Source organism: Nyctereutes procyonoides, unplaced genomic scaffold, assembly GCF_905146905.1.
Source record: "Nyctereutes procyonoides isolate TBG_1078 unplaced genomic scaffold, NYPRO_anot_genome, whole genome shotgun sequence".
NCBI classification, from domain to species: Eukaryota; Metazoa; Chordata; class Mammalia; order Carnivora; family Canidae; genus Nyctereutes; species Nyctereutes procyonoides.
In genome coordinates this window covers 53,886,425-53,914,237 of record NW_026575126.1, presented here as the reverse complement: position 1 = coordinate 53,914,237, position 27,813 = coordinate 53,886,425, and the positions used below count along the sequence as shown (strand labels likewise).

Here is a 27,813-nt window from a genome sequence, read left to right as displayed (position 1 = left end):
GTGTGTGTGTGTGTGTGTGTGTCTCTATGAATAAATAAACAAAATCTTAAAAAAATGTTAATATGTGGGTATTAATATGGAAATTGAGAATAACAAATATATTGATAGAAAAATATACAGTTCTTCCTTAGGGAATTTATATCTCTATTATTTATTATGTTCAAAAATATACTAACAATCTGCATTTTTTCTATTTTTTAATGAAAACTGAATATAGTTGACACACAATATTACATTAGTTTTAAGTGTACCACATTGTGATTTGGCAAGTTTATTATACATTATGCTATGCTCACCATAAATGTAGCTACCATCTGCTACCATGCAATGCTATTACAACACCACTGACTATATTCCCTATGTTGTACTTTTTATCCTGGTAGCTTACTAATTTCATAATTGGAAGCTTATAGCTCCCACTTCCCTTCCCCCATTTTTCCCACTAAAAAACCCAAAAATACAATTATATTGACTTTTCTTTTTTAAAAGTTTTTTAAAAAAGATTTTATTCATTTATTCATGAGAGACACACACAGAGAGAGAGGCAGAGACACAGGCAGAGGGAGAAGCAGGCTCCATCCATGCAGGAAGCCTGGTGTGGGACTTGATCCCAGGTCTCCAAGATCAGGCCCTGGACTGAAGGCAGGCACCAAACCGCTGAGCCACCCAGGATCCCCCTTTTTTAAAAGTTTTTACTCCAGTTAGTTAACATACAGTGTAATATTAATTTCAGGTGTACAATATAGTGATTCAACATTCCCATACAATACCTGGTGCTTATCACAAGTGCACTCTGTAATCCCCATCATCTATTTAACCTATCCCCACCCAACCACCTCCCCTCTGGTAACCATTAGTTTCTTCTCTATAGAATAACACTGATTTTTATATTTGCTCAGGTAGCTACCTTTACTGGAGATCTTTATTCCTTAATATGGCTTCAAGTTATTGTCTAATGTCATTTCATTACATCCCTTTAAAATTTCTGGTAAGGCAGAGTGAGTGGTAATGGACTTCCTTGGCTTTTTCTTTTTTCTTCTTCTTTTTTCTTTTTTCCTCTTCCCTCTTCCTTCCTTTCCTCCTTCTTCCTCCTCCTCCTTCTTTAAATCTGGGAAGTTCTTATTTTCTTCTACATTTTTAAAGAACCATTTTGCTGGATATATAATTCTTCACTGACACTTTTTTTTCTTTCAGCACTTTAAGCATGTTATTCCACTGCCTTCTCGTCCCCATTGTTTTAAATGGGAAAGTATTATTAATTTTATTGAGAATGCCTTGTCCTTGATGAGTTGATTCTCTATTACTGTTTGTAAGATCCTCTCTTTGATCTTACAGATTGATTATAATGTATCTTCATGAAGATCTCTGAATCTATCCTTTTTGGAGTTCACTGAACTTCTTGGGTTTGTAGATTTGTGTATTTCATCAAATTTGTGCATTTAGGGCTATTATTTCTTAAGATATTCTGACTCCTTTTCGCTCTCTCTCTCTTCTTTCTGGGAATGCTATAATGTATATACTGGTTTATGCCAGACTCACTAATTTCAGTTGTCTTATCTCCAAGTTCAGTGAATCTGTTTTCTGTCTGCTGATATCTTTTGACCCCCTCCAGTGATTTTTTTTCATTTCAGTTATTGTACTTTCAGTGTCTATTTGGTTCTCCATTTGTGTTTGGTTCCCTTCTAAATAACTTTTATCTCTTTATTGTTAATTTCTATCTGGTGAGACATCATTCTCATGGTTACCTTTAGCTTTTTTTGGTATGTTGTTTCTCTAAAGTACTCTAAAATCAGTTTTCCTTGTTCCCTGTGGTTTGCAGTTCTTGAGTATTATAATTGTTGTTGAAGGCTATAGCAATCTATGTGTTGAATTACTCTCCCAAACACTTTTGCAAAGATTATATTCCTTCTTCTGAGTGGTCCCTGAGGTCTCTGTTCCTTAGCTTATTTGATAGATTTCTTTGAATGTCTGGATCTAAAACGAAACAAAACTCTGCCAATCTTTGAAGGCTTTCTCTGTGCTGAAGCCCTCTTCCAACACTTAGGCAAACTTGTGCCAAGCCTAGGAATGAACCCGAGTTAAAAGCTTATGGTCTTCACAGACCATTTGTGAGCAAGCATTTTGCTCATGGTACAAGTGTGGCTATCTAAAAAATTCACCTATATACAGGAGTGCTTTTGAATGCCCTAATTTAAAATAGACTCTCTCTCTGACTTTCTGTCCCTGGACTTACACGGTCTTTTTTACTCCTAAACTGTAATTTTTCCCTCAGGCATGCAAGATTACTTTATCCACCTTACTTTTTTTTTTTTTTACCAAAACCCATTGATTTTTGTGCCTTGGGGGGTTCTGAGTTAGGTTAACAGAGATGAATGACATCATTTCTTCAGGCAACTCTAAGAAATGAGAACAAATTTACCCATGATTTGTGTAGAAGGTTTGCTCTGCACCCTCTGGAATTAGGGAAGGTCCCACACTGGGAGCAAGGAGGGGTCTTCAAGATTGCTGTCAAGAGGTGGTCTGGCAAGTGCATATAAAAATGTCAACTTTTCCTACTGGTTATTTTTCTTCATTCAGAATTTACTTGGTTATTGTAAACCCTTAACCATTTTCCAGAGTTCTGATGGTGTTGGTTCTGACAATTTCTGATTTTTCTTTAATGCTCAGTAAAAGGATAGTTGGAGCTGCCAACTCAGCCATTTCCTGAGGTCACTTTCTACAGGCCTATCTTGTTTTTTTGTGCTTAATTTTATTGCACTTTGTAGATAGTGCAGTTTTTATAAATTGAAGGTTTGTGTCAAGTCTATCAGTGCCATTTTTCTAATAGCATTTGCTCACTCATGTCTGTGCCTTATTTTGGTAATTCTTACAATATTTCAAACTTTTCCATTATTATTATATTTGTCATGGTGATCTATGACCATTGATTATGACTTGAAAGAAAGCCCAGGTGAAGTTAGTATTTTTATCAATCAACTATTTTTAAGTTAAGATATATATGTTGTTTTTTAGACACAACACTATTGAACACTTAACAGTATACAGTGTAGTATTCAACTGCAGTGTAGATGCTCAGCTGCAACTTTGTACCCTCTGACCAACATTTTCCCATTTTCTCCACCTCCCCCTACTGTAACCACTGTTCTACTCTCTGCTTCTATGTATTTGACTTTTTAAAATTCCACCTATAAGTGAGATCATGTATCTTAATTATTTAATTTCTACAAGTTTGTGAGACAGGTAGTATTACTCTGTGTTATAGATGAAGATGCTCTAATCAGGAGATGAGTCATGTCCAAGATGTAAGAATGAGGAGTGGCTTAGCTAAGTTAAGTCTTCTGTCTGCAGGTCATGGCCTCTTCAAAAATTCTTAATGCAAATGAGGATTTTGAAAAGCAACAATGAGTCTAACAAAGATTTTGGCAAAATATTTCCAAGGCTTCTCTATACCTACAACATTGTTTCTGCAGAGGTTGTTGTAAAGAAAAAAAAATACAACCTCTAGGAAATCCTTCCATAAGACCATCTGGATTTCCACCTGACTTATCTATCCCAATGTGACATTTAAGAAAAGCTCTGTTAAATTTTATGGGGGGAAATGCTCCTATTTTTCCCAAAGACTATCTCTTAATCTCCTTTCACTTTAAGCACATTTATAATAAGGCTCTAATCATGAGGATACTGAATTTATAATGACTAATGATTATTTTGCAATTTTGGTGTCTTTAAATTATGTGCGTAGCTCACCTTAAAGAATATTACCTAGCAACCCCTTGTTTCTGAAAAAAACAAAAACAAAAACAAAACAAAACCCAAATAACACTATTAACAGCACTATTCTTTCTTAAAAAAAAAAACAAGATTTTATTTATTTGACAGAGAAAGAGAACACGCGTGCGCAAGTAGATGGAGTGGCAGACAGAGGGAGAGGGAGTAGCAGTCTGATCCCAGGAACTTGGAATCAAAACCTGAGCCGAAGGCAGATGCTTAACTGTGCCACCCAGGTGCCCCATCACTATTCTTCCAACAAAAGTGAATAGAGATTACCCTAAACCAACCATCTTAGAATTACTTCTTGGAGAACACCAAATTCCTAGAGGAGGTGAGACTTAGTATTTGTTTCATAATTGCTTTATGTGACATGCTGTGACATACAGACATGCTGAGTAACAGGTCTGACATTTCAATCAGTATCAAATCTTTTAAGGGACTTTGGAATGTAGGACTGCCTGGAATGAGACATGTACATTTTCTGTACTTCAGATCAGAGGTGATGGTGTCCTGAAGAATAATTACATTGTACATTCAGTCAAATAATTGACTGAAATATTGATTGAGATTGACTTTTTATTATGATAGAAATAAATAAGAAACCAATCACAAAAATATAGGAAGTCATCAAATATTTGGTAATGCATGAGTCAAAGTAGAATTACAAGAGAAATTTAAAATAGTTCTAACTCAATGATAATGAAAATAAAATACATCAAAAATTTTTAGATGCAACTACAACAGTTCTTATTAGAAACTTAATACCTTAAGGGGCTGGGTGAAGAGGGGCTAAATGAGTGATGGGTATTTTTTATAACGATTTTATTTATTTATTCATGAGAGACAAAGAGAGGGGCAGAGACCGCTCCCAGTGGGGAGCCCGATGTAGGACTTGATCCCAGAACCCCAGGATCTCACTTGAGTCAAAGACAGGTGATCAACCACCAAGCCACCCATGTGCCCCAGTGATGGGTATTAAGGAGGGCACTTGTGATGAGCACTGGATATTGTATTAAGTGATGAATCACAGAATTCCACTCCCAAAACCAATGTTATGCTATTTATTCATTAACTAGAATTAAATAAAAACTAAACAATAGAAAAGAAATTTTATATATTAAATGGTTATAGATTCCAAAGAAGGCTTAAAACATGTAATATTTGACTTTACAAATAAGTACATAAGTTAAATCCAAAGTAAATAGAAATAAAGAAAAATAAATATAAGAACAGAAATCCCCACAATAGGACACAAAAAATAAATATTAATAAAACCAAAAGGTAGCTCTTTAAAAGGATTAAAAATATTGGTAAAAATCCTGACAAAGACTGATGAGAGGGAAAGGTTGGGAGAGAGTAAGTGAATACAGCAATATCAGCAATGGATGAGCAGATGTGAATGCTTATCTACAGACCTGAAAGGATCACAAGAGAATGTTAGGAACAACTTAATGCCAATAGTTTCAGAAATGTAAATGAAATGCAAAACTTCTTTGAAAAGAAAACTTTTCAAAAATTTTACAAGGTATGAGAAATGTTAATAGATCTATATTATAGACAAATTAAATTTATGATTAACAATAAAACTACATACACACACACACAAATCTCTAAGCTCTGAGGATTTCACTGATGAGCCCTATCTAATATTTTAAAAAGAAAAAATATCCATTTTACAAAAAATTCTGACTTTAGGCCTACCATTTCAAGTAATGAATTTCTGGCAGCAATTCAAATAAGCAAAGAAATAAATTCTCTTCTAAGATCTCCAGAAAGGGATGGAGCCTTGCAGATAGCTTGGTTTTAGCCCAATGAGCCCTTTGATAGATTTATGATCTATAGACCTGTAGGATAATATATTTGTATAATCTACTATGTTTGCAACAATTTACTACCACAGTAATAGAAAACTAACACAGAGACTAATTGACAGCAATATGACTAACTCAGTAAATGAGCACCAGAGTATAAATCCTTCTACATGTTTCTTAGTCTACTATTCAGAGATCAGTTCTTCCTCATGTGGCTTAATATTGCTCATTGAAGAGGTGTGCAAGGAATACTAAAATAGGTTTCCGGGCAGCCTGGGTGGCTCAGTGGTTTAGCACTGCCTTCAGCAAAGGGCGTGATCCTAGAGACCCAGGATCGAGTCCCACATCAGGCTCTCTGCGTGGAGCCTGCTTCTTCCTCTACCTGTGTCTCTGCCTCTCTCTCTCTCTCTCTGTGTGTGTGTGTGTGTGTGTGATGAATAAATAAATAAAATATTTTTTTAAAAAATAAATAAATAAAACAGGTTTCTAACTCACTCGGAATTTTTTCATGGGAGGGCAAGGCCTAAGGTCAGTTAATGGGTTAGGAGCCTATTCCTCTCAGTCTCTGCAAGACCTAGTATGGCTGAATTACTTAAAACAGATCTAGTTAATATTTACAGGGTCATTTAATAAAGGAGAGGCAGCATCTATATTCCAAGAAACTGCTCTTTGCCATCATTGCCAGTGTAGTCAATGTCTCCATAATCTCAAAGTCAAAGGAGGAAAAAATGAAAGAATAACTATTGTACAGAGCCTGAACTTACAGCCTGAAGGACAGGGTGAGTGAAAATGTTAGTGTCTTAATTGTTTGCACTGTACCCAACATAATGCCTATAATATTTGTGGCACTTATTAAAGGTTATTAACTTACAAGTAGTGTAAGTTTTCCCTGGAAACCCAGAACCAAACAACTTTATAATGTTCTTATCTTCAAGGCCATATTTCTTTTTTATGCCACTAGAAAGGGGAAATGGTGTGATTTCCTCACCTGATATTTCGGTTACTATTACATTCAATATTACGCTGAAAACTCCTGCACAGTACTGTAACATGACGAGCTTGATGTAGGCACTGGTATGACTAGAAAAAAGGAAACTTATCAGGTATGTGAAGGGAATGACAGCCCAGCCAAACAGCATGAAGATGACCAATGTATCCAGAAAGCGGTAATTCTTGGTCAGTGCATCCAATCCAGACAATAGGAATACCATCTGAGAGAGAGAGAGAGAGAGAGAGAGAGAGAGAGAGAGAGAGAGAGAGTAAACAAGTCAAGTCAAAGTAGAAAAACTATGCAATGCCTAAGAATTCAATCTAATCACTTAGAAAAGAGAAATAATCTTCCTTTGTTAGAACACATAAGTATTTATTAATCAAATAATTTTGTCCATGAGTATGACTATGAGGTTCTTCTACTTCTCCCTCAGGTGAGCATATACCCTCTACTTGCCTTTCTACTTGTTTTCATATACCTGAAACGGTTCCATTTTGTTCTCCTTGAAGATCAAAGTATATTCTTTCTTCCCCTTCCTCTAAGCCCAAATAAGGCAATTCTCAGTATTTCCAGAAATGAGATCACCTAATAGAAAAACTTTTTTTTCCCCCAAGATTTCCATTCTGGCAGCTATAAGCTGTGCTAAGGACCTACCCTCCATGGCCTTCCATTTTTAGATTCTTCCTGTTGCCTATAGTCTGTTTTCCTACTCCTTTTCCCATCTCAGTTACTCAGTTGAGAAGCACACAGGGAAAATCAAAGTTAGAGGGGATCTAAGTAAGAGAATAGAGAACTTATAGAGCTATTACAGAAAATAAATTTCCAGAAATCTACATCACACAAGTTGTTAACTGGTTTCTCCAAATATTCCAGAATTATTTTGAGCTATTAAATGATTATGTAGCAAGATCCTTGAAAAGTGGATGGTAGAGTTAAGCTAAGGATAGCTACTAGTGATTGAAAGCAGGGTACCAGTGGTAGTAGAAAAAGCAACAAAAAATGAACATAACATAGATGAAAATATTTAGGTATTATGGGCATGGTACATTGCTTCTGTCATCATAGACTTTCAGTCTCAAGAGAAATGCAATGCATGTAATTACTTACTTAGGTTGAATTTCGGGTGACCTACGTATTTTTGTTGTTGTTGTTGAAAGACAATGTTTAGGGATTTCACTACTTGTAAAATGTACATTTTTTTAAATGTACATTTTTGAGTAGAAAGACTCAACATTGTAAAAATGTAGATATTTCCCAAATCAGCCTACAAACAAAAATATGAATGAGATATTTAGCTGAATGATTTTAAACTTTATTTTGAAATGTAACACATTAAAAAACACACAAAATACAGATGAACAGATCACTGAATTATTACAAAACAAACATTGCTGTGAAATCACCAAAGAGAGAAAGGAGGAGCAAGATGGCGGAAGAGTAGGGTCCCCAAGTCACCTGTCCCCACCAAATTACCTAAATAGCCTTCAAATCATCCTGAAAATCTACCAATTCGGCCTGAGATTTAAAGAGAGAAGAGCTGGAATGCTACAGTGAGGAGAGTTCACACTTCTATCAAGGTAGGAAGATGGGAGGAATAGAAATGAAACAAAGGCCTCCAAGGGGGAGGGGCCCCGCGAGGAGCCAGGCTAAGGCCGGGGCGAGTGTCCCCAGGACAGGAGAGCCCCGTCCCGGAGAAGCAGGAGCTGCACCAACTTTCCCGGGCGGAAAGGCCCCGCAGGGAGTTAGAGCAGGACCCCAGGAGGGCGGGGATGCCCTCAGGCTCCCTGGGACACTAACAGACACCTGCGCCCTGGGGAGAGCGCGCCGAGCTCCCTAAGGGCTGCAGCGCGCACGGTGGGACTCGGGAGCAGCTCCGAGGGGCTCGGGCAGAGGCTCTGCGCGGAGGGGGCTGCACGGCCGGGAGCACGATTCCAACAGCGCAGGCTCCGGAGCACAGAGCGCCGGGGACACAGCCCAGGATCCGAACCTCCCGCCGGGACAGAGGCCAGGAGGGCCCAGGACAGCAAGGACGCTCCTGCCCCGACCTGAGCAGATCAGCGGCCCCGCCCCAGGAGCATCCAGGCCTCTGCAGATGGAGAGCTCCGTAGTTACTGCGGGAGCTGAATCCAGGGCTCCAGAGCGGGCCCCGGCCACTGTGGTTCTTCCTCCTGGGGCCTCACGGGGTAAACAACCCCCACTGAGCCCTGCACCAGGCAGCCCTGCACCAGGCAGAGCAGCTCCCCCAAGTGCTAACACCTGAAAATCAGCACGACAGGCCCCTCCCCCAGAGGAACAGCTACGCAGACAAGTGCCAGGGGAAGGCAAGGGACTTAAAGTATATAGAATCAGAAGATACTACCCCGTTTTTTTTTTTTTTTTTGTTTTCTGTTTTTTTTTTTTTTGCTTTTTGCTTTCTGTTTGATTCCCTACCCTTTTTTCCCCTTTCTTTCTTTTTCTTCTCTTTTTTTCTTTTTTCTTCCTTTTTTCTTTTTTCTTTTTCTCTTTTCTTTCCTTCTTTCTCTCCTCTCTTTTTCTCCTTTTCCCAACACAACTTGTTTTTGGCCACGCTGCACTGAGCAAAATGGCTAGAAGGAAAACCTCACCTCAAAAGAAAGAATCAGAAACAGTCCTCTCTCCCACAGAGTTACAAAATCTGGATTACAATTCAATGTCAGAAAGCCAATTCAGAAGCACTATTATAAAGCTACTGGTGGCTCTAGAAAAAAGTATAAAGGACTCAAGAGACTTCATGACTGCAGAATTTAGATCTAATCAGGCAGAAATTAAAAATCAATTGAATGAGATGCAATCCAAATTAGAAGTCCTAACGACGAGGGTTAGTAGGTGGAAGAACAAGTGAGTGACATAGAAGACAAGTTGATGGCAAAGAGGGAAACTGAGGAAAAAAGAGACAAACAAAAGACCATGAGGATAGATTAAGGGAAATAAATGACAGCCTGAGGAAGAAAAACCTACATTTAATTGGGGTTCCTGAGGGCGCCGAAAGGGACAGAGGTCCAGAATATGTATTTGAACAAATCATAGCTGAAAACTTTCCTAATCTGGGAAGGGAAACAGGCATTCAGATCCAGGAAATAGAGAGATTCCCCCCCCCTAAAATCAATAAAAACTGTTCAACACCTCGACATTTAAGAGTGAAGCTTGCAAATTCCAAAGATAAAGAGAAGATCCTTAAAGCAGCAAGAGACAAGAAATCCCTGACTTTTATGGGGAGGAGTATTAGGGTAACAGCAGACCTCTCCACAGAGACCTGGCAGGCCGGAAAGGGCTGGCAGGATATATTCAGGTTCCTAAATGAGAAAAACATGCAACCAAGAATACTTTATCCAGCAAGGCTCTCATTCAAAATGGAAGGAGAGATAAAGAGCTTCCAAGACAGGCAGGAACTGAAAAAATATGTGACCTCCAAACCAGCTCTGCAAGAAATTGTAAGGGGGACTCTTAAAATTACCCTTTAAGAAGAAGTTCAGTGGAACAATACACAAAAACAAGGACTGAATAGATATCATGATGACACTAAACTCATATATTTCAATAGTAACTCAGAACGTGAACGGGCTTAATGACCCCATCAAAAGGCGCAGGGTTTCAGACTGGATAAAAAAGCAGGACCCATCTATTTGCTGTCTACAAGAGACTCATTTTAGACAGAAGGACACCTACACCCTGAAAATAAAAGGTTGGAGAACCATTTACCATTCAAATGGTCCTCAAAAGAAAGCAGGGGTAGCCATCCTTATATCAGATAAACTAAAATTTACCCGAAGACTGTAGGGAGAGATGAAGAGGGACACTATATCATACTTAAAGGATCTATCCAACAAGAGAACTTAACAATCCTCAATATATATGCCCCGAATGTGGGAGCTACAAAATAGATCAATCAATTAATAACCAAATTAAGACATACTTAGATAATAATACACTTATACTTGGTGACTTCAATCTAGCACTTTCTACACTTGATAGGTCTTCTAAACACAACATCTCCAAAGAAACGAGAGCTTTAAATGATGCACTGGACCAGATGGATTTCACAGATATCTACAGAACTTTACATCCAAACTCAACTGAATACACATTCTTCTCAGGTGCGCATGGAACTTTCTCCAGAATAGACCACATACTGGGTCACAAATCAGGTCTGAACCGATATCAATATATTGGGATCATCCCCTGCATATTCTCAGATCATAATGCCTTGAAATTAGAACTAAATCACAACAAGAAGCTTGGGAGGACTTCAAACACGTGGAGGTTAAGGGCCATCCTGCTAAAAGATGAAAGGGTCAACCAGGAAATTAAGGAAGAATTAAAAATATTAATGGAAAGTAATGAGAATGAAGATACAACCGTTCAAAATCCTTGGGATGCAGCAAAAGCAGTCCTGAGGGTTTAATACATCACAATACAAGCATCCATTCAAAAACTGGAAAGAACTCAAATACAAACGCTAACCTTACACCTAAAGAAGCTAGAGAAAAAACAGCAAATAGATCCTACACCCAGCAGAAGAAGAGAGTTAATAAAGATTCGAGCAGAACTCAATGAAATAGAGACCAGAACAACTGTGGAACAGATCAACAAAACCAGGAGTTGGTTCTTTGAAAAAACTAATAAGATAGATAAACCATTAGCCAGCCTAATTAAAAAGAAGAGAGAGAAGAATACTCAAATTAATAAAATCACAAAAGAAAAGGAGAGATCACTACCAACACCAAGGAAATACAAACGATTTTAAAAACACATTATGAACAGTTCTACGCCAATAAATTAGGCAATCTAGAAGAAATGGACGCATTTCTGGAAAGCCACAAACTACCAAAACTGGAACAGGAAGAAATAGAAAACCTGAACAGGCCAATAGCCAGGGAGGAAATTGAAGCAGTCATCAAAAACCTCCCAAGACACAAAAGTCCAGGGCCAGATGGCTTCCCTGGGGAATTCTATCAAAAGTTTAAAGAAGAAGCCATACCTATTCTACTAAAGCTGTTTGGAAAGATAGAAAGAGATGGAGTACTTCCAAATTCGTTCTATGAGGCCAACATCACCTTAATTCCAAAACCAGACAAAGACCCCACCAAAAAGGAGAATTACAGACCAATATCCCTGATGAACATGGATGCAAAAATTCTCAACAAGATACTAGCCAATCGGATCCAATAGTACATTAAGACAATTATTCACCATGACCAAGTAGGATTTATTCCCAGGACACAAGGCTGGTTCAACACTCGTAAAACAATCAATGTGATTCATCATATCAGCAAGAGAAAAACCAAGAACCATATGATCCTCTCATTAGATGCAGAGAAAGCATTTGACAAAATACAGCATCCATTCCTGATCAAAACTCTTCAGAGTGTAGGGATAGAGGGAACATTCCTCAACATCTTAAAAGCCCTCTACGAAAAGCCCACAGCAAATATAATTTTCAATGCGGAAGCACTGGGAGCCTTTCCCCTAAGATTAGGAACAAGGCAGGGATGTCTACTCTCACCACTGCTATTCAACATAGTACTGGAAGTCTTAGCCTCAGCAATCAGAGAACAAAAAGACATTAAAGGCATTCAAATTGGCAAAGAAGGAGTCAAACTCTCCCTCTTCGTCAATGACATGATACTCTACATAGAAAACCCAAAAGCCTCCACCCAAAGATTGCTAGAATTCATACAGCAATTTGGCAGCGTGGCAGGATACAAAATCAATGCCCAGAAGTCAGTGGCATTTCTATACACTAACAATGAGGCTGAAGAAAGAGAAATGAAGGAGTCAGTCCCATTTACAATTGCACCCAAAAGCATAAGATACCTAGGAATAAACCTAACCAAAGAGGTAAAGGATCTATACCCTAAAAACTATAGAACACTTCTGAAAGAAATTGAGGAAAACACAAAGAGATGGAAAAATATTCTATGCTCATGGATTGGCAGAATTAATATTGTGAAAATGTCAACGTTACCCAGGGCAATTTACACGTTTAATGCAATCCCTATCAAAATACCATGGTCTTTCTTCAGAGAGTTAGAACAAATTATTTTAAGATTTGTGTGGAATCAGAAAATACCCCAAATAGCCAGGGGAATTTTAAAAAAGAAAACCATATCTGGGGGCATCACAATGCCAGATTTCAGGTTGTACTACAAAGCTGTGGTCATCAAGACAGTGTGGTACTGGCACAAAAACAGACACATAGATCAATGGAACAGAATAGAGAATCCAGAAGTGGACCCTCAACTTTATGGTCAACTAATATTCAATAAAGGAGGAAAGACTATCCACTGGAAGAAAGACAGTCTCTTCAATAAATGGTGCTGGGAAACTTGGACATCCACATGCAGAAGAATGAAACTAGACCACTCTCTTTCACCATACACAAAGATAAACTCAAAATGGATGAAAGATCTAAATGTGAGACAAGACTCCATCAAAATCCTAGAGGAGAACACAGGCAACACCCTTTTTGAACTTGGCCACAGTAACTTCTTGCAAGATACATCCACGAAAACAAAAGAAACAAAAGCAAAAATGAACTATTGGGACTTCATCAAGATAAGAAGCTTTTGCACAGCAAAGGATACAGTCAACAAAACTCAAAGACAACCTACAGAATGGGAGAAGATATTTGCAAATAACATATCAGATAAAGGGCTAGTTTCCAAAATCTATAAAGAACTTATTAAACTCAACACCAAAGAAACAAACAATCCAATCATGAAATGGGCAAAAGACATGAAGAGAAATCTCACAGAGGAAGACATAGACATGGCCAACATGCACATGAGAAAATGCTCTGCATCACTTGCCATCAGGGAAATACAAATCAAAACCACAATGAGATACCACCTCACACCAGTGAGAATGGGGAAAATTAATAAGGCAGGAAACAACAAATGTTGGAGAGGATGCGGAGAAAAGGGAACCCTCTTACACTGTTGGTGGGAATGTGAACTGGTGCAGCCACTCTGGAAAACTGTGTGGAGGTTCCTCAAAGAATTAAAAATAGACCTGCCCTATGACCCAGCAATTGCACTGTTAGGGATTTACCCCGAAGATTCAGATGCAATGAAACGCCGGGGCACCTGCACCCCGATGTTTCTAGCAGCCATGTCCACAATAGCCAAACTGTGGAAGGAGCCTCGGTGCCCATCGAAAGATGAATGGATAAAGAATATGTGGTTTATGTATGCAATGGAATATTACTCAGCCATTAGAAACAACAAATACCCACCATTTGCTTCAATGTGGATGGAACTGGAGGGTATTATGCTGAGTGAAGTAAGTCAATCGGAGAAGGACAAACAGTGTATGTTCTCACTCATTTGGGGAATATGAATAATAGTGAAGGGGAATATAAGGGAAGGGAGAAGAAATGTGTGGGAGATATCAGAAAGGGACACAGAACATAAAGACTTCTAACTCTGGGAAATGAACTAGGGGTGGTGGAAGGGGAGGAGGGCGGGGGGTGGGGGTGAATGGGTGACGGGCACGGAGGGGGACACTTGACGGGATGAGCACTGGGTGTTATTCTGTATGTTGGTAAATTGAACACCAATAAAAATTAATTTATAAAAAAAAATAAAATAAAATGAACAAAACCATTCACAGTATATTCTCTGAGCAAAGTGCTATTAATCTATGAATACATTTTAAAACTGTTAGAAATCAAATTATACATTTCTAGTAAACATCATGGTTCAAAAGTATTTTAGAAATTAGGAAATGTTTGGGATACCTGGGTAGCTCAGCAGTTAAGCATCTGCCTTTGGCTCAGGATGTGATCCTGGAGTTCCTGGATCAAGTCCCACATTGGGCTCCCTGCATGGAGCCTGCTTCTCCCTCTGCCTCTCTCTCTCTCTCTCTCTCTCTCTCTCTCTCTCTCTCTCTCCCCCCCACCGCATGGAGCCTGCTTCTCCCTCTGCCTATGTCTCTACCTCTCTCTCTCTCTCTCTCTCTCTGTGTGTGTGTGTGTGTGTCTCATGAATAGATAAATAAAATCTTTTAAAAAAAGAAATTAGGAAATGTTTGTGAATTAGCGATAATGAAGATCAAACCTGTGGGATGCAGCTGAAGTGATGAGATAATGTAACGCTCTGGAGTTTTGGTTTGTGTGCACAGTGTGGCTCTCCCAGTTAGTTCCTGTGACAACACTAATGTTTAGTGACCCTCACAATGGTAGTGGTTTGCCCTTACTCTGTTAAGTGGCTGTCCAGTAAGCTGTGAGAAGAGAACAGCACTGAGCACCTTGTCTATAGTAGTGCATAGAGCAGCAGAGAGAGTGTCATGTTGTTCTTTCTACTCTGGAGCTCTCTGTATTCATGAAATGCTTCTAGCCTCTGATCTCTTTTATCTGTTCTAATCTGTATAGGACCAGAGCTCTTCCTCAGAACCAAAAGTTACAACCTTCCAACCCTAGAGCACCATGGACAATGACTATAAGTTTTCTAATGGCATGGAAGCCAGTGAAACTGGCCTCTGAACCCTATATCTCATTTAAAACAAATGGGTTTGCTTTCACTTTCACAGCAGTGAAGGATGACCAGGGAGATACCAGATGTAGAAAAGATAAGGAAAGTGACAAGTGTAAACTGAACAAATATTCTCCTAAATCCTATCTATTAATTATTCAAATGCTCACACAAATGCACAAAATTTGAATGGTCCATGGCACAAAATTCAAAAATCTCTTGAGGCAATCAGATCACTAGAGTCAGGAGAAAATTACTTACAAAAAAATTTGTTGGGAAGCCCGGGTGGCTCAGCAGTTTAGTGCCACCTTCAGTCCAGGGCATGATCCTGGAGATCTGGGATCAAGTCCTGCGTCAGGCTTTTTGCATGGAGCCTGTTTCTCCCTCTGCCTGTGTCTCTGCCTCTCTCTCTCTCTCTCTCTCTCTGTGTGTGTGTGTCTCATGAATAAATTTAAAAAATCTTTAAAAAAAAATTTGCCAGGACGCCTGGGTGGCCCAGCAGTTTAGCGCCTACCTTCAATCCAGGGCGTGATCCTGGAGTCCCGGGATCAAGTCCCACATCAGGCTCCCTGCATGGAGCCTGCTTCTCCCTCTGCCTATGTCTTTGTGTGTGTCTCTCATGAATAAATACATAAAATATTTTTAAAAAATTAAAATAAAAAATTGACTTTGTTTACTATGGGACTGCTATTGGTAGTATGACAGGCTGTATCTTTCCATAACTACAGATGCCTTGGGCCAATACGTATTAGAGAGCAAGCAGGTCCAGAAGGTAGCTTAAGAAATACATTTCTGTTTCTTCAAATAAGAATATTTTTGTTTTAGAAAATAAATGTAAAGGAAAAGATTTTCACTGAGGCATATTCCCCAATATACTCCCTGACATAATGAGCCAAAGTATATTTTTATATTTCTTGAAAGATTTAGATATAGGTCAATATTAGCTGAGGAGAATCTTCTGGAATGTACCAGAGAATAAAACTCCTCAAAAGACTTTGTCTAATACTCACCATTAGTAAGCAGCAGGCAATGAAGAAGATGAGGAAGTCCCACAGCAGAGCCGAGAGCCAGAAATTAGTGGCAGAGACTCCACTCACAAACTGGATGTGCTTTGCCTTAGTGATTCTCTCAGTCACCGTCAGAAGACAAAAGCCACTGACAAAAATACTCATGCCAAAAAACAAATTCAAGGCTACCTGTGCTCCTGTTAATTTTCTACAAAGGAATGAATAAAAAAAAGACACATTGATAAGACAACTAAGTGGAAAATACTAGTTTCTAAAAATAACTTGTTATTTATTATATATTATTTATTTTATTATTCTATTAACTTTTAAAATTAACATTTTTTAAAGAATGTGTTCAGATAAGGAAGAAGGACTATATTTAATGTACCAAGCTCAATTCCAATAAAAAAGCATACATACCTTTTCTCAAGTTTTTTAGAAGCAGCATTTAGAGGCTGAGGTTTGTTAGAGACTGTAATTGATGCATTGGGACCAGAAAGTGCCATAAAAATAATATTGTCTAATACTGTCAGGGATAGTGGTGGTGAGTGGTATGCCTGGTTGTTGAACCAAATGGTAACCTCAGTTTGACCTCTAGTAGGCTGAAAGGAAAGTGCAATAATGCATGAGTAAATGCATTCTTGACTTTGCCCCAAGTATTCCATTAGGTCACCTGGAATGAGAAAACAATAATGACCATGGGCTCAGCATGCAATACAGATCACTTAGTATGCATTTTGGAAAGGTAGAACCCACTAATTTTACTTGTCCAATATTTTTTCTATTTCCAGTGTCTCACAACATCTCTGACAGACACATCTTGATCATTCAACTCAAGAACTCTATTCTAATAATCTACACAAACCTCGCACCTTTTAGCTTAGTTTCACTTAGAAAATATAGTCCACCAGGAAATACAAATCAAAACCACAATGAGATACTACCTCACATGGGTCAGAATAGCTGTTGATGAGAATGTGGAGTACGGTTAACCCTTGTGCACTGTTGGTGGCAATGCAAACTGGTGCAGCCACTGTGGAAATAGTATGGAGGTTCCTCAAAACATTTAAAATAGAAATACCATATGATCCAGTGATTCTACTATTGGGTGTTGACCCAAAGAAAACAAAAACACTAATTTGAAAAGATATAAGCACTCCATGTGTACTGCAGCATTATTTATAATAGCCAAATTATGAAAGCAACTCAAGTCTCCAGTGATAAATGAATGGATAAAGAATGGATATATATACACACATATATACATATATATGTTATATATATATACACACACACATTACTCAGCCATGAAAAAAGAATGAAATCTTGCCATTTGAAACATTACTATTGATATATCTGTGATACATAGTCTTTTTATTTTTGTATAAACAATATAGCAGAAAAGGAACCACATTATTAATCAGGGAAATCATTTCTCCCTCTTCTCTCCTCTGTCATTTCTAAACAACTACATGGTCTTTGACTAATAAATGTTTATCTAGTGCTCCTGTCATGGAGGAGAAAAAGGAATATGTGATTTAATGGCAGCTTTTATGCCACTCAGCCTATGTGTATGCTGCAAAATCAGGATAAAGATAGAATAATCAACATTTCTCAATGCATTTTCATTTTTCACAATGGAATCTAAAGGATAAAAGAGAAACGATCTGCCAAACTACACAGCTCTATGCTAACCTAAACCAAAACTGTCAACCACGCAGCAGCTAAAGGAAATGCAAAGGAAACACATGAAAGGCAATGATCAGCCTTGAAAGACGGACAGACTTGCTCCTTATAGATGTGATTTATGGTAGTGAGTGGGTTAATACTGCAGACTCCCACCAGGCAGTCCTAAAATCTAGTCCCTACTCTAATACATACCAGATGCATTTTTTTGACAACTTAGTTAAGATCTCCAAGCCTCAAGCTAGTATGTTACAGAAATGTAGATAACTGAAATATTTAGAAAAGTTCCTGCCAAAAGTAGTGTTCAGTACATGTAATCAATTATTATTATTGTCTTCCAAATAAGTAAGTTCAGAGTAGCCTGCCCATAACATCTTCAACCTAACCTGTTTTAAAATATGGATAATCTAGAGACTTGTGCATAGCCTTTCAGGATTTAGTACCATGATACCACATTGTAAGCCTGGTTTTATGTGAGGTTTTGTGCTAAATTTTACAAAGCAAAATATTTTAGTACTTAAAATCATTCCCTAGAAGGTGTAGCAAATAGCTGGCAGATGGCTACAAAGTGCCTCCATTAATAATGAATTTTGTGGCCAATCTCCTTGAGGGATAATTCTTATTTCTGATTTGGCTGCCTTTATGAGATTGGTGACAGTCAAGAAAGAAAAGAGCAATTGCTAAATACTCGTTAGGACCCTTCTTTGTCAGTGATACAAGCAGGTTTTCAACAATTACCAGTCTTTTTCTTTCTGAAAGAACATTACCTTTCACTTCCTGAAGTTTTTGTTTCTTTGCCTTTAGTAAGATCTCAAGATTTTTTGTTAAATTCCGAGTAAAATCAGAATCAACAGCAATTGATAAAGGCACAATGGTTTGACCATATTGTTCCAAATCCATTTCCCTGGCAGGTTCAATTCTAGTTCTTATAATTTCTATTCCTTTCATCAGAAAATAAACGATGCCCAGAAATCCCAGTATCTGCATCAATATCAAACTCCAGTTGCGCCAAGAGAACATAGCCCTCTTTATGAACATGGCATAGAACTGCTGGCAGTTAAGAGACCACTGACAAGAAGAGAGAAAGATGCCATTACAATGGTTACAAGCCTTAATGAAATTCATTAATATTAATTTTCTGAATCTTATGGTAGAAGATGTACACATTCTATAAATACATCCTTGAGTAGAACACAGCCATGGTTAACACACAGGTAACAAGCAAAACTTCTTTTTGGGGGAATATGTTGAGGCTTGGCTTCTAATTATAATGAAAACCTCAAAAGGATGATTTTTTATCACAAACACAGTCATGGCATCTCTGAGCAGAACAACATGACATCAGGCTTCATCAATATTAAATCATGATCCTTTACTCCTATCTCTATTTGACAAATGAAGCATTCCCATAATGTGCATATGTAATAAGTTTCCACTGCTAGGTGTTCATCCATGTGATAGTGGATAGGAAACAAAAAATGAATTTATTTTTAAACTTCAATAATAGGGGATCCCTGGGTGGCTCAGCAGTTTAGCGCCTGCCTTTGGCCCAGGGTGTGATCCTGGAGTCCTAGGATCAAGTCCCACATCGGGCTCCTTGCATGGAGCCTGCTTCTCCCTCTGCCTGTGTCTCTGCAGAGAGCTCTCTCTCTCTCTCTATGTCTATCATGAATAAATAAATAAAATCTTTAAAAATAAATAAATAAACTGCAATAATATACTCCATTACTTTTTCTTCAACTTCTAAATTTAAAGTAATATGCCTAATTGTTAATTTGAAAAATGTTACTAAATATGTTATTTTCTTTTTTTTTCAGGCTCTTTGGCTCATCTATAATTGATTATATATTTTTTCAGATTAACAACAAAACCTGTTCCTTTTTTAAAGATTTTATTTATTTATTCATGAGAAATGCAGAAAGACAGAGGCAGACACACAGGCAGAGGGAGAAGCAGGTTCTATGCAGGGAGTCTGATGTGGGACTCAATCCTTGAACTCCAGGATCATGCCCTGGGCCGAAGGCAGGCACTAAACTGCTGAGCCACCCAGGGATCCCCACAAAACCTGTTCCTTTAAATGTAAAGACCTCCTCTGAAAAGGTGTCTGAATGTTGAAGAAAAGCTAATATATAGAGAGAGTATATATATATACTAATATATATATAGAGTATATATATTACTTGGGTATGTAATCTATAGCTTAACCATATGTTCACCCTGTATTTCCCAACATTTTGGACACCCCATAATTTATCATGAAAAAAATATTCCTAATTAATCAACCAATATTATCTGAATGAAACAATCAGCATTTGGATGTTGTCATTAACCAAAAATAAGATAAAGTTTAGAAGGAAATTTTTTTCTCATATTGTCTTCAAAGTAGAAAAATGTGGTTTCTGACTTTAAGAAGATGTGTTATTAGATACATTTCTAGAGAGAAAGAATATGCAAATGCAAGAATCAACTTTTCTAGACTGGTCTGCAAATCTTCTTTCATCTGGATTCCCATAAGATCGGGAAGGGTGATACCTCAGAAGAAATGCACAAGCAAGAAGAGGAAAAAAATCATATTTCTATGTAACTGAATTATGCCAAACATTCTGCAATTCACATTACTAGTATAAACACATTAACAGTCTCATGGAGAATGAAATTGGAGCACAAATATGTTAAATGTCTTGGTCAAAGTCAAATAAGCCAGTAAATGATAGAATAGGAATTCCAGTTCTATCTGGTTCAATAAATGGTGCTGGGAAAATTGGACATCCACATGCAGAAGAATGAAACTAGACCACTCTCTTTCACCATACACAAGGATAAACTCAAAATGGATGAAAGATCTAAATGTGAGACAAGATTCCATCAAAATCCTAGAGGAGAACACAGGCAACACCCTTTTTGAACTTGGCCACAGTAACTTCTTGCAAGATACATCCATGAAGGCAAAAGAAACAAAAGCAAAAATGAACTATTGGGACTTCATCAAGATAAGAAGCTTTTGCATAGCAAAAGATACAGTCAACAAAACTCAAAGACAACCTACAGAATGGAAGAAGATATTTGCAAATGACATATCAGATAAAGGGCTAGTTTCCAAGATCTATAAAGAACTTTTTAAACTCAACAGCAAAGAAACAAACAATCCAATCATGAAATGGGCAAAAGACATGAAGAGAAATCTCACAGAGGAAGACATAGACATGGCCAACATGCACATGAGAAAATGCTCTGCATCACTTGCCATCAGGGAAATACAAATCAAAACCACAATGAGATACCACCTCACACCAGTGAGAATGGGGAAAATTAACAAGGCAGGAAACCACAAATGAACCACAAATGTTGGAGAGGATGTGGAGAAAGGGGAACCCTGTTGCACTCTTGGTGGGAATGTGAACTGGTGCAGCCACTCTGGAAAACTGTGTGGAGGTTCCTCAAAGAGTTCAAAATAGACCTGCCCTTATGACCCAGCAATTGCACTGTTGGGGATTTACCCCAAAGATACAGATGCAATGAAATGCCAGGACACCTGCATCCCGATGTTTCTAGCAGCAAGTCCACAATAGCCAAACTGTGGAAGGAGCCTCGGTGTCCATCGAAAGATGAATGGATAAAGAAGATGTGGTTTATGTATACAATGGAATATTACTCAGCCATTAGAAACAACAAATCCCCACCATTTGCTTCAATGTGGATGGAACTGGAGGGTATTATGCTGAGTGAAGTAAGTCAATCGGAGAAGGACAAACAGTGTATGTTCTCATTCATTTGGGGAATATGAATAATAGTGAAAGGGAATATAAGGGAAGGGAGAAGAAATGGGTGGGAAATATCAGAAAGGGAGACAGAACATGAGGACTCCTAACTCTGGGAAATGAACTAGGGGTGGTGGAAGGGGTGGAGGGCGGGGGGTGGGGGTGAATGGGTGACGGGCACTGAGGGGGGCACTTGACGGGATGAGCACTGGGTATTATTCTGTATGTTGGCAAATTGAACACCAATAAAAAATAAATATATTATTTAAAAAAACACAAAAACACAAAAAAACAAAAAACAAAATTCCATACTCTAGTTATACAACACCCACTCTGCTTCATGACTGGCCTGTAAACCCCTCAGTAAAGGCACGCTTATGGGCAACTCTGAGAAATGTTAATCATCTCAGAATCCCTGGTCTTCAGTAGAGAAACTGTAGGGCATAGACAATTGGAACAACGAAAGAAATTCTTGGGAATCCATTGAATTTTTCCATGCTAATAAGAGAACAGTTGGGGAACAGTCCATTAGGAAGTGCCAAGGCCTTCCAATGCATAAATTTAAATGGCTTTTTTTTTTAATGGCTTTTATGTGTGTAAATAGCGATAACTTTTGCTCTGGCCCTTTTTCAACTCTGAACTAACAATTTTAAAAACTGAGATAAGTGACTCTTAGAAATAACAATAGTGATAGTAAAATCTGATTTTTAACTATCATATTTTACTTTTGAATTAGAAAGTTAATTGGATTGCTTTATAGACTCTTCCTTACTTGGCCTTCCCTGGCTAAGAACTCCAAAGTCTCCTAGAATTCAAAGATTAGGATAAAATTTATCTTTTTTTTATCCCATCCAAACATATACCACCAGCATTACATTCTTAGTGAAGATGCTCACCCCGGTATTAAACATAATATTAGAGTGTTCACTTGAGGTTGGAGAGTATGATCTCTCAAAACTTCTGGGCACATTCATATTCTGGTTCATATTTTCTCTTCTGTTTTTGTCCTTTAGGGACAGGGTCTGGAAAGCTTCATTATTCTCTGTACTGACCCTACACATAAGAAAACATTCATTTTAACAAGAACAGCAGTTTTATTGCAAGGTTTTCAGAGTTGGTGGCAAAAAGTTAAAAAAAAAACAAGCACAGTTATCTAATATTAATATTGGATAAAATAAACTGAACTTAAGTTAAAGGTGTAACAGTATCTTTTTTTAGAAAGGAAGGTGTTAAATTTCTTTTATTTTAAGGAAGTATATTAATTCTAGCAGGGTTTTTATTTTTATAATGTTTCTAAGCATATGCCAGTTTAATAGATTTGTTTTTCAATTTTCTGCTCCAGGCAATCTAAATATCTGTAATGGTTTACAGAGCAAAAGAGCACATAATTCAGTTGTACTCCAAGAGTTCACAACTCCATGGGAGAAAAAGACATTTTTATTTTATTTTATTATTTTTTAAAGATTTATTTATTTATTTATGATAGACATAGAGAGAGAGAGGCAGAGGCACAGGAGGAAGGAAAAGCGGGCTCCATGCTGGAAGCCTGACGTGGGACTCGATCCCGGGACTCCAGGATCGCGCCATGGGCCAAAGGCAGGTGCCAAACTGCTGAGCCATCCAGGGATCCCCTATTTAATTTTAATATACAAAAGAAAGTGCTTAACAGAATCATAATAATCATACTATCATGGGAAATATGAGGTCCACCCACAAGTGCTCTGAAACCTGTGATGAAATCTCATAATTTGAGAGATAAATTTTTCACTCTAAGCCAATGAGCCAACAAGACTTTGATACATTTTTTAACCAGGATCAAAAGAAAAAAAAAGCATCAAATACTGATTTAGTCTGACAACAATGTTTTAAATTCAAGGTAGTATTTGTGCTACGTCTGGTCACTGTGATGCTACAGTAATAGAAACCACTGAATAGATACTACAGTAACAGAAACCAAGAAGTATGGTTTCTTCCTTGACTTTTTTCTCTAACTTCTTTATTAGGGTTTTATTAATTTGTATGTAATTAAGACATATTCAATGGGAAAAGTTTTGAAAATTACAACTAAAAGAAAACATACTCAAGATCTTATGACTCAAGACATACACAAATGACATTTTTTCTATATCTACATATGCACGAGCATGAATGTATGTATACATATACATAAAATGCAAAATTCGAATCATGCTCTAATACTACAATGTTACATAACTCGCTTCTAAAATTATTTACATTCATTTTAGGTGCTGGGAAAATTGAAGAGTCACATGAAGAAAAATGAAACTGAACCACTTTTTTACACCAATACACAAAAATAAACTTAAAATGGATGAAAGACCTAAATGTGAGACCTGAACGCATCAAAATCCTAGAGGGGAACACAGGCAGCAACCCTTCTGACTTCTTGCTAGACATGTCTCCAAAGGCAAGGGAAACAAAGGCAAAAATCACCTATTGGAAATTCATTAGGATAAAAAGCTTTTGCACAGCAAAGGAAACAGTAAACAAAACTAAAAGGCAACCTACAGAATGGGAGAAGATATTTGCAAATGACTTCCCAGATACAGGGTTAGTATCCAAAACCAATAAAGAACTTATCAAACTCAACACCCCCCAAAAAAAATTCAGTCAAAAAACCGGCAGACATGAACAGACATTTCTGCAAAGAAGACATACAAATGGTCAACAGACACATGAAAAGATGTTCAACATCACTCAGCATCAGGGAAATACAAATCAAAGCCATGATGAGATACCAGCTCACATCTGTCAGAATGGCTAAAATTAACACAGGAAACAACAGATATTGGCAGGATGCAGAGAAAGGGGAACCCTCTGACACTGTTGATAGGAATGCAAACTGGTGTAGCCACTCTAGAGAACAGTATGGAGTTTCCTCAAAAAGTTAAAAATAAAACTACCCAATGAGCCAGCAATTGCACTACTAGGTATTTATCTAAAGGATAGAAACATGTGATCTGAAGGGGTACCTGCAGCCCAATATTTATAGCAGCAATGTCCACAATAGCCAAGATATGGAAAAAGCCCAGATATCTGTCAACAGATGAGTGAATAAAGAAGATATGAGATACACACACACACACACACACACACAATTGAATATTACTCAGTCATCAAAAAGAATGAAATCTTGCCATTTGCCATGGCGTGGATGGATTTAGAGGGTATTATGTGAAACGAAATAAGTCAGAGAAAGACAAATATGATTTCATTCATATGTGAAATTTAAGAAACAAAACAGATGAACACAGAGGAAGGGAAAGAAAAATAAGAAAACAGGAGGGAGGCAAACCACATGAGATTCTTAACTCTAGGAAACAAATTGGATTGCAGGAAGGGAGCTATGGGGGGGAAGGGATAATTGGGTGATGGACATTAAGAAGAGCACTTGATGTAATAAGCACTGGGTGTTATATGCAACTGATGAATCACTAAATTCTACCCCAGAAACTAATAATATATCATATGCTAACTAAATTAAATTTAAAATGAAAATTTTTATATAAATAAAACTATTTGTATTTACTTTAGTATCTATATACTTCTAATGACTATTGAATTTCATCTTACTGTACAGATGTGCCCGTTAATTGGCCAATTTAGATTGCTTTAACTTTTTGTTATTACAATGTCATGATGAACACTATTCCACATTTATCACTATCCACAAAGAACAAAATTGCAGATGTAGAATACTCACATTTTAAAACATTTAAAACTTGTCTCTCTTGTCAATTGCCCTTCAGAAAGAGGCCATTTCAAGTTTATAACATCTTCCTATTTTACCACATATTCACCAAAACATTTTTTTTACATTTGGCTATTTTATCATTCCTTTGAATTAATTTGACCATTTGTGGTTATTCTTTTGTGAATTAATTGTCTATCACTTGTATAATTTCATATGGTATTTTTATATTTTTCTTTTGGATTTAGAAGAGATTCCTATTATAATTAATCTGTGTCATTTATCATTTGTTTCTTAATTTTGTTGGAGTATTCTCTGATACAGAAATAATTAGATTTTACTTAGCCAAACATTTTTCTTTAAAGTTTCTTACAAAAAAAGAACAAATGTAAGAAAACATCTATTTCCTCAACTCAGAAAATTTAACATTTTGTTAGTTTGAGCCAATTTTTAAGATATATTACAAATAAATTTAAATCACCTCTGAACAAGATTGTCAATCCCCTTTTCTTCCTACCATCAAGTGAACTATGATGTTTGGTATGTAATCCTCTAGATACTTTTTAAATAAACTTTTAACAATAGAATAGCTTTAGATTTACAGAAAAGTAGCAAAGATAATACAGAAATCCTGTATACCCCTCATGCAGTTTCCCTATTGTTGACATCCTTCATTACCATGGTAAATTTATCACAACTAAGAAACCAACATGGACAAATTGCTATTAATTAAACTCCACTTTTTATTCACATTTCACTAGTTTTTCCACTGAAGTCCATTTTATGTTCCAGGATCCCACAAAGCATATGTCATATTTAGTCATTACATCTCTTTAGGCTCCTCTGGTTGGTGACAGTTTTTAACACCTTCATTGTGTTTCATAACCTTGGACATTGTGATGAGGTGTTTTGTATAATGTTCCTCAATTTGGGTTTGTCTTGTTTTTCTCATGGTTAGAATGGGGTTATGGCTTTTTGGGAAGAATATTGCAAAGATGAAGTACCCTCTTCCTCTCATTATATCAGGGCAAGGGGGGTATACGATATTAACATGACCTATCACTTTAATGAAACTATTGCTTTGATCACCTGGCCAAGATAGTAGTACATGAGTCCATACTGATAACAGAACTGAATGAATAAATGGAGAAGGGAGACAAATCTTCCTTGTAGAATTCCAGATAATGATATAGATACTATTCCCTCCACAAAGTATATGTATGCAATCCTTCCCTTGAGTATGATCTGTGTCTAATGACATGTTTCTGAAGAATAGAGTACAAAATAGGGATAAAAGGTAATTTTACAGTAGAGCAATTAGATATATTTTAATATTACTATACACACATATGCATCCATAAATGTGTATAGTTTTGTTTTATGAGTTTAATGGTTTATGTAAATGGTATATTTAACAGTCCTACAAATTTCTTTTTTCCTCTCAAAGATTAGACATTTTACATCTCTCCATGTTGACATTTGTACAAAGAGAATTTTAGTTCATTCTTTCCAATTGATATGTGTTGTATTTCATTACATAGGTATCATATTTTATTATTACACTGTATTATTTATTCCAGTATTTTGCTATTACACACTTCAATGAACATCTCTGTATCTATCTTCTAGGCAATTATGTGAGATTTCTCTAGAGTGTATATATAACAGTAGAATTTCTAGATTGTGGAAGGTAGATATTTTTAACTCACTGGATGTTGCCATGTATTCACCAATGTAGTAGAACCAGCTTACTGTATAATTGGCAGGTTTGAGAGTTCTTTCCTTTTCATCAGCACAATACTGGATATGCACTGCCAAAGTGATTTTGCCCATTCTAAGTTCTTTTTATTGAGTAAGAAATTTTAGAATTGGCTGATCAATTCTTAAAAAAACTTCTTCTGGGATGCTGGTTGATAGGGCTGGAATTGATCTAGATGGAAACCATAGATCAATGTGGGGAGAATATGGTTTTTGGTACTACTGTTCTTCATTTTTTTCCTTTGTTTTTTAAGATTTTGTTTTTAAGTAATCTCTACACCCAACATGGGGCTCAATCTCAAAATCCCGAGATCAAGAGTCATGTGCTCCACTGATAAACCAGCCAGGTAGCCTGGTTTTTGGTGCAATTGTAATTGGGGTTGAGTCCCTGATTTCTATTCCTGCTGCTTCATTATTGGTATAGAAATGCAACAGATTTCTGTATGTTGATATTGTAACCTGCAACTTTGCTGAATTCATGTATCAGTTCTAGCAATCTTTTGGTGGAGTCTTTTGGGTTTTCTACATAGAGTATCATGTCATCAGTGAGTAAAGTTTGACTTCTTCCTTGCTGATAGGGATGCCTTTCATTTTTTTGTTATCTGGCGAGGCTACATCTTCTTTTTTTTTATTTTATTTTATTTTATTTTATTTTTTTTATAAATTAATTTTTATTGGTGTTCAATTTACCAACATACAGAATAACTCCCAGTGCTCATCCCGTCAAGTGTACCCCTCAGTGCCCGTCACCCATTCACCCCCACCCCCCACCCTCCTCCCCCTCCACCACCCCTAGTTCATTTCCCAGAGTTAGAAGTCTTTATGTTCTG

General features: G+C 37.2%; 1 protein-coding gene across 1 annotated transcript in view; it reads right to left on the bottom strand.

Annotated features, from left to right (window-relative positions):
- The window catches only part of LOC129519854 (phospholipid-transporting ATPase ABCA3-like), a 194,675-nt gene that overhangs the window by 43,633 nt on the left and 123,229 nt on the right, over positions 1-27,813 (bottom strand). Inside the window, exons 17-21 of the mRNA XM_055340686.1 lie at positions 22,410-22,566; positions 18,523-18,823; positions 16,490-16,742; positions 16,073-16,277; positions 6,571-6,793 (exon numbers count right to left, since the gene is read on the bottom strand). Of these exons, the coding sequence (XP_055196661.1) occupies positions 6,571-6,793; positions 16,073-16,277; positions 16,490-16,742; positions 18,523-18,823; positions 22,410-22,566 (1,139 nt within the window). The remainder of the gene's footprint in view (positions 1-6,570; positions 6,794-16,072; positions 16,278-16,489; positions 16,743-18,522; positions 18,824-22,409; positions 22,567-27,813) is intronic.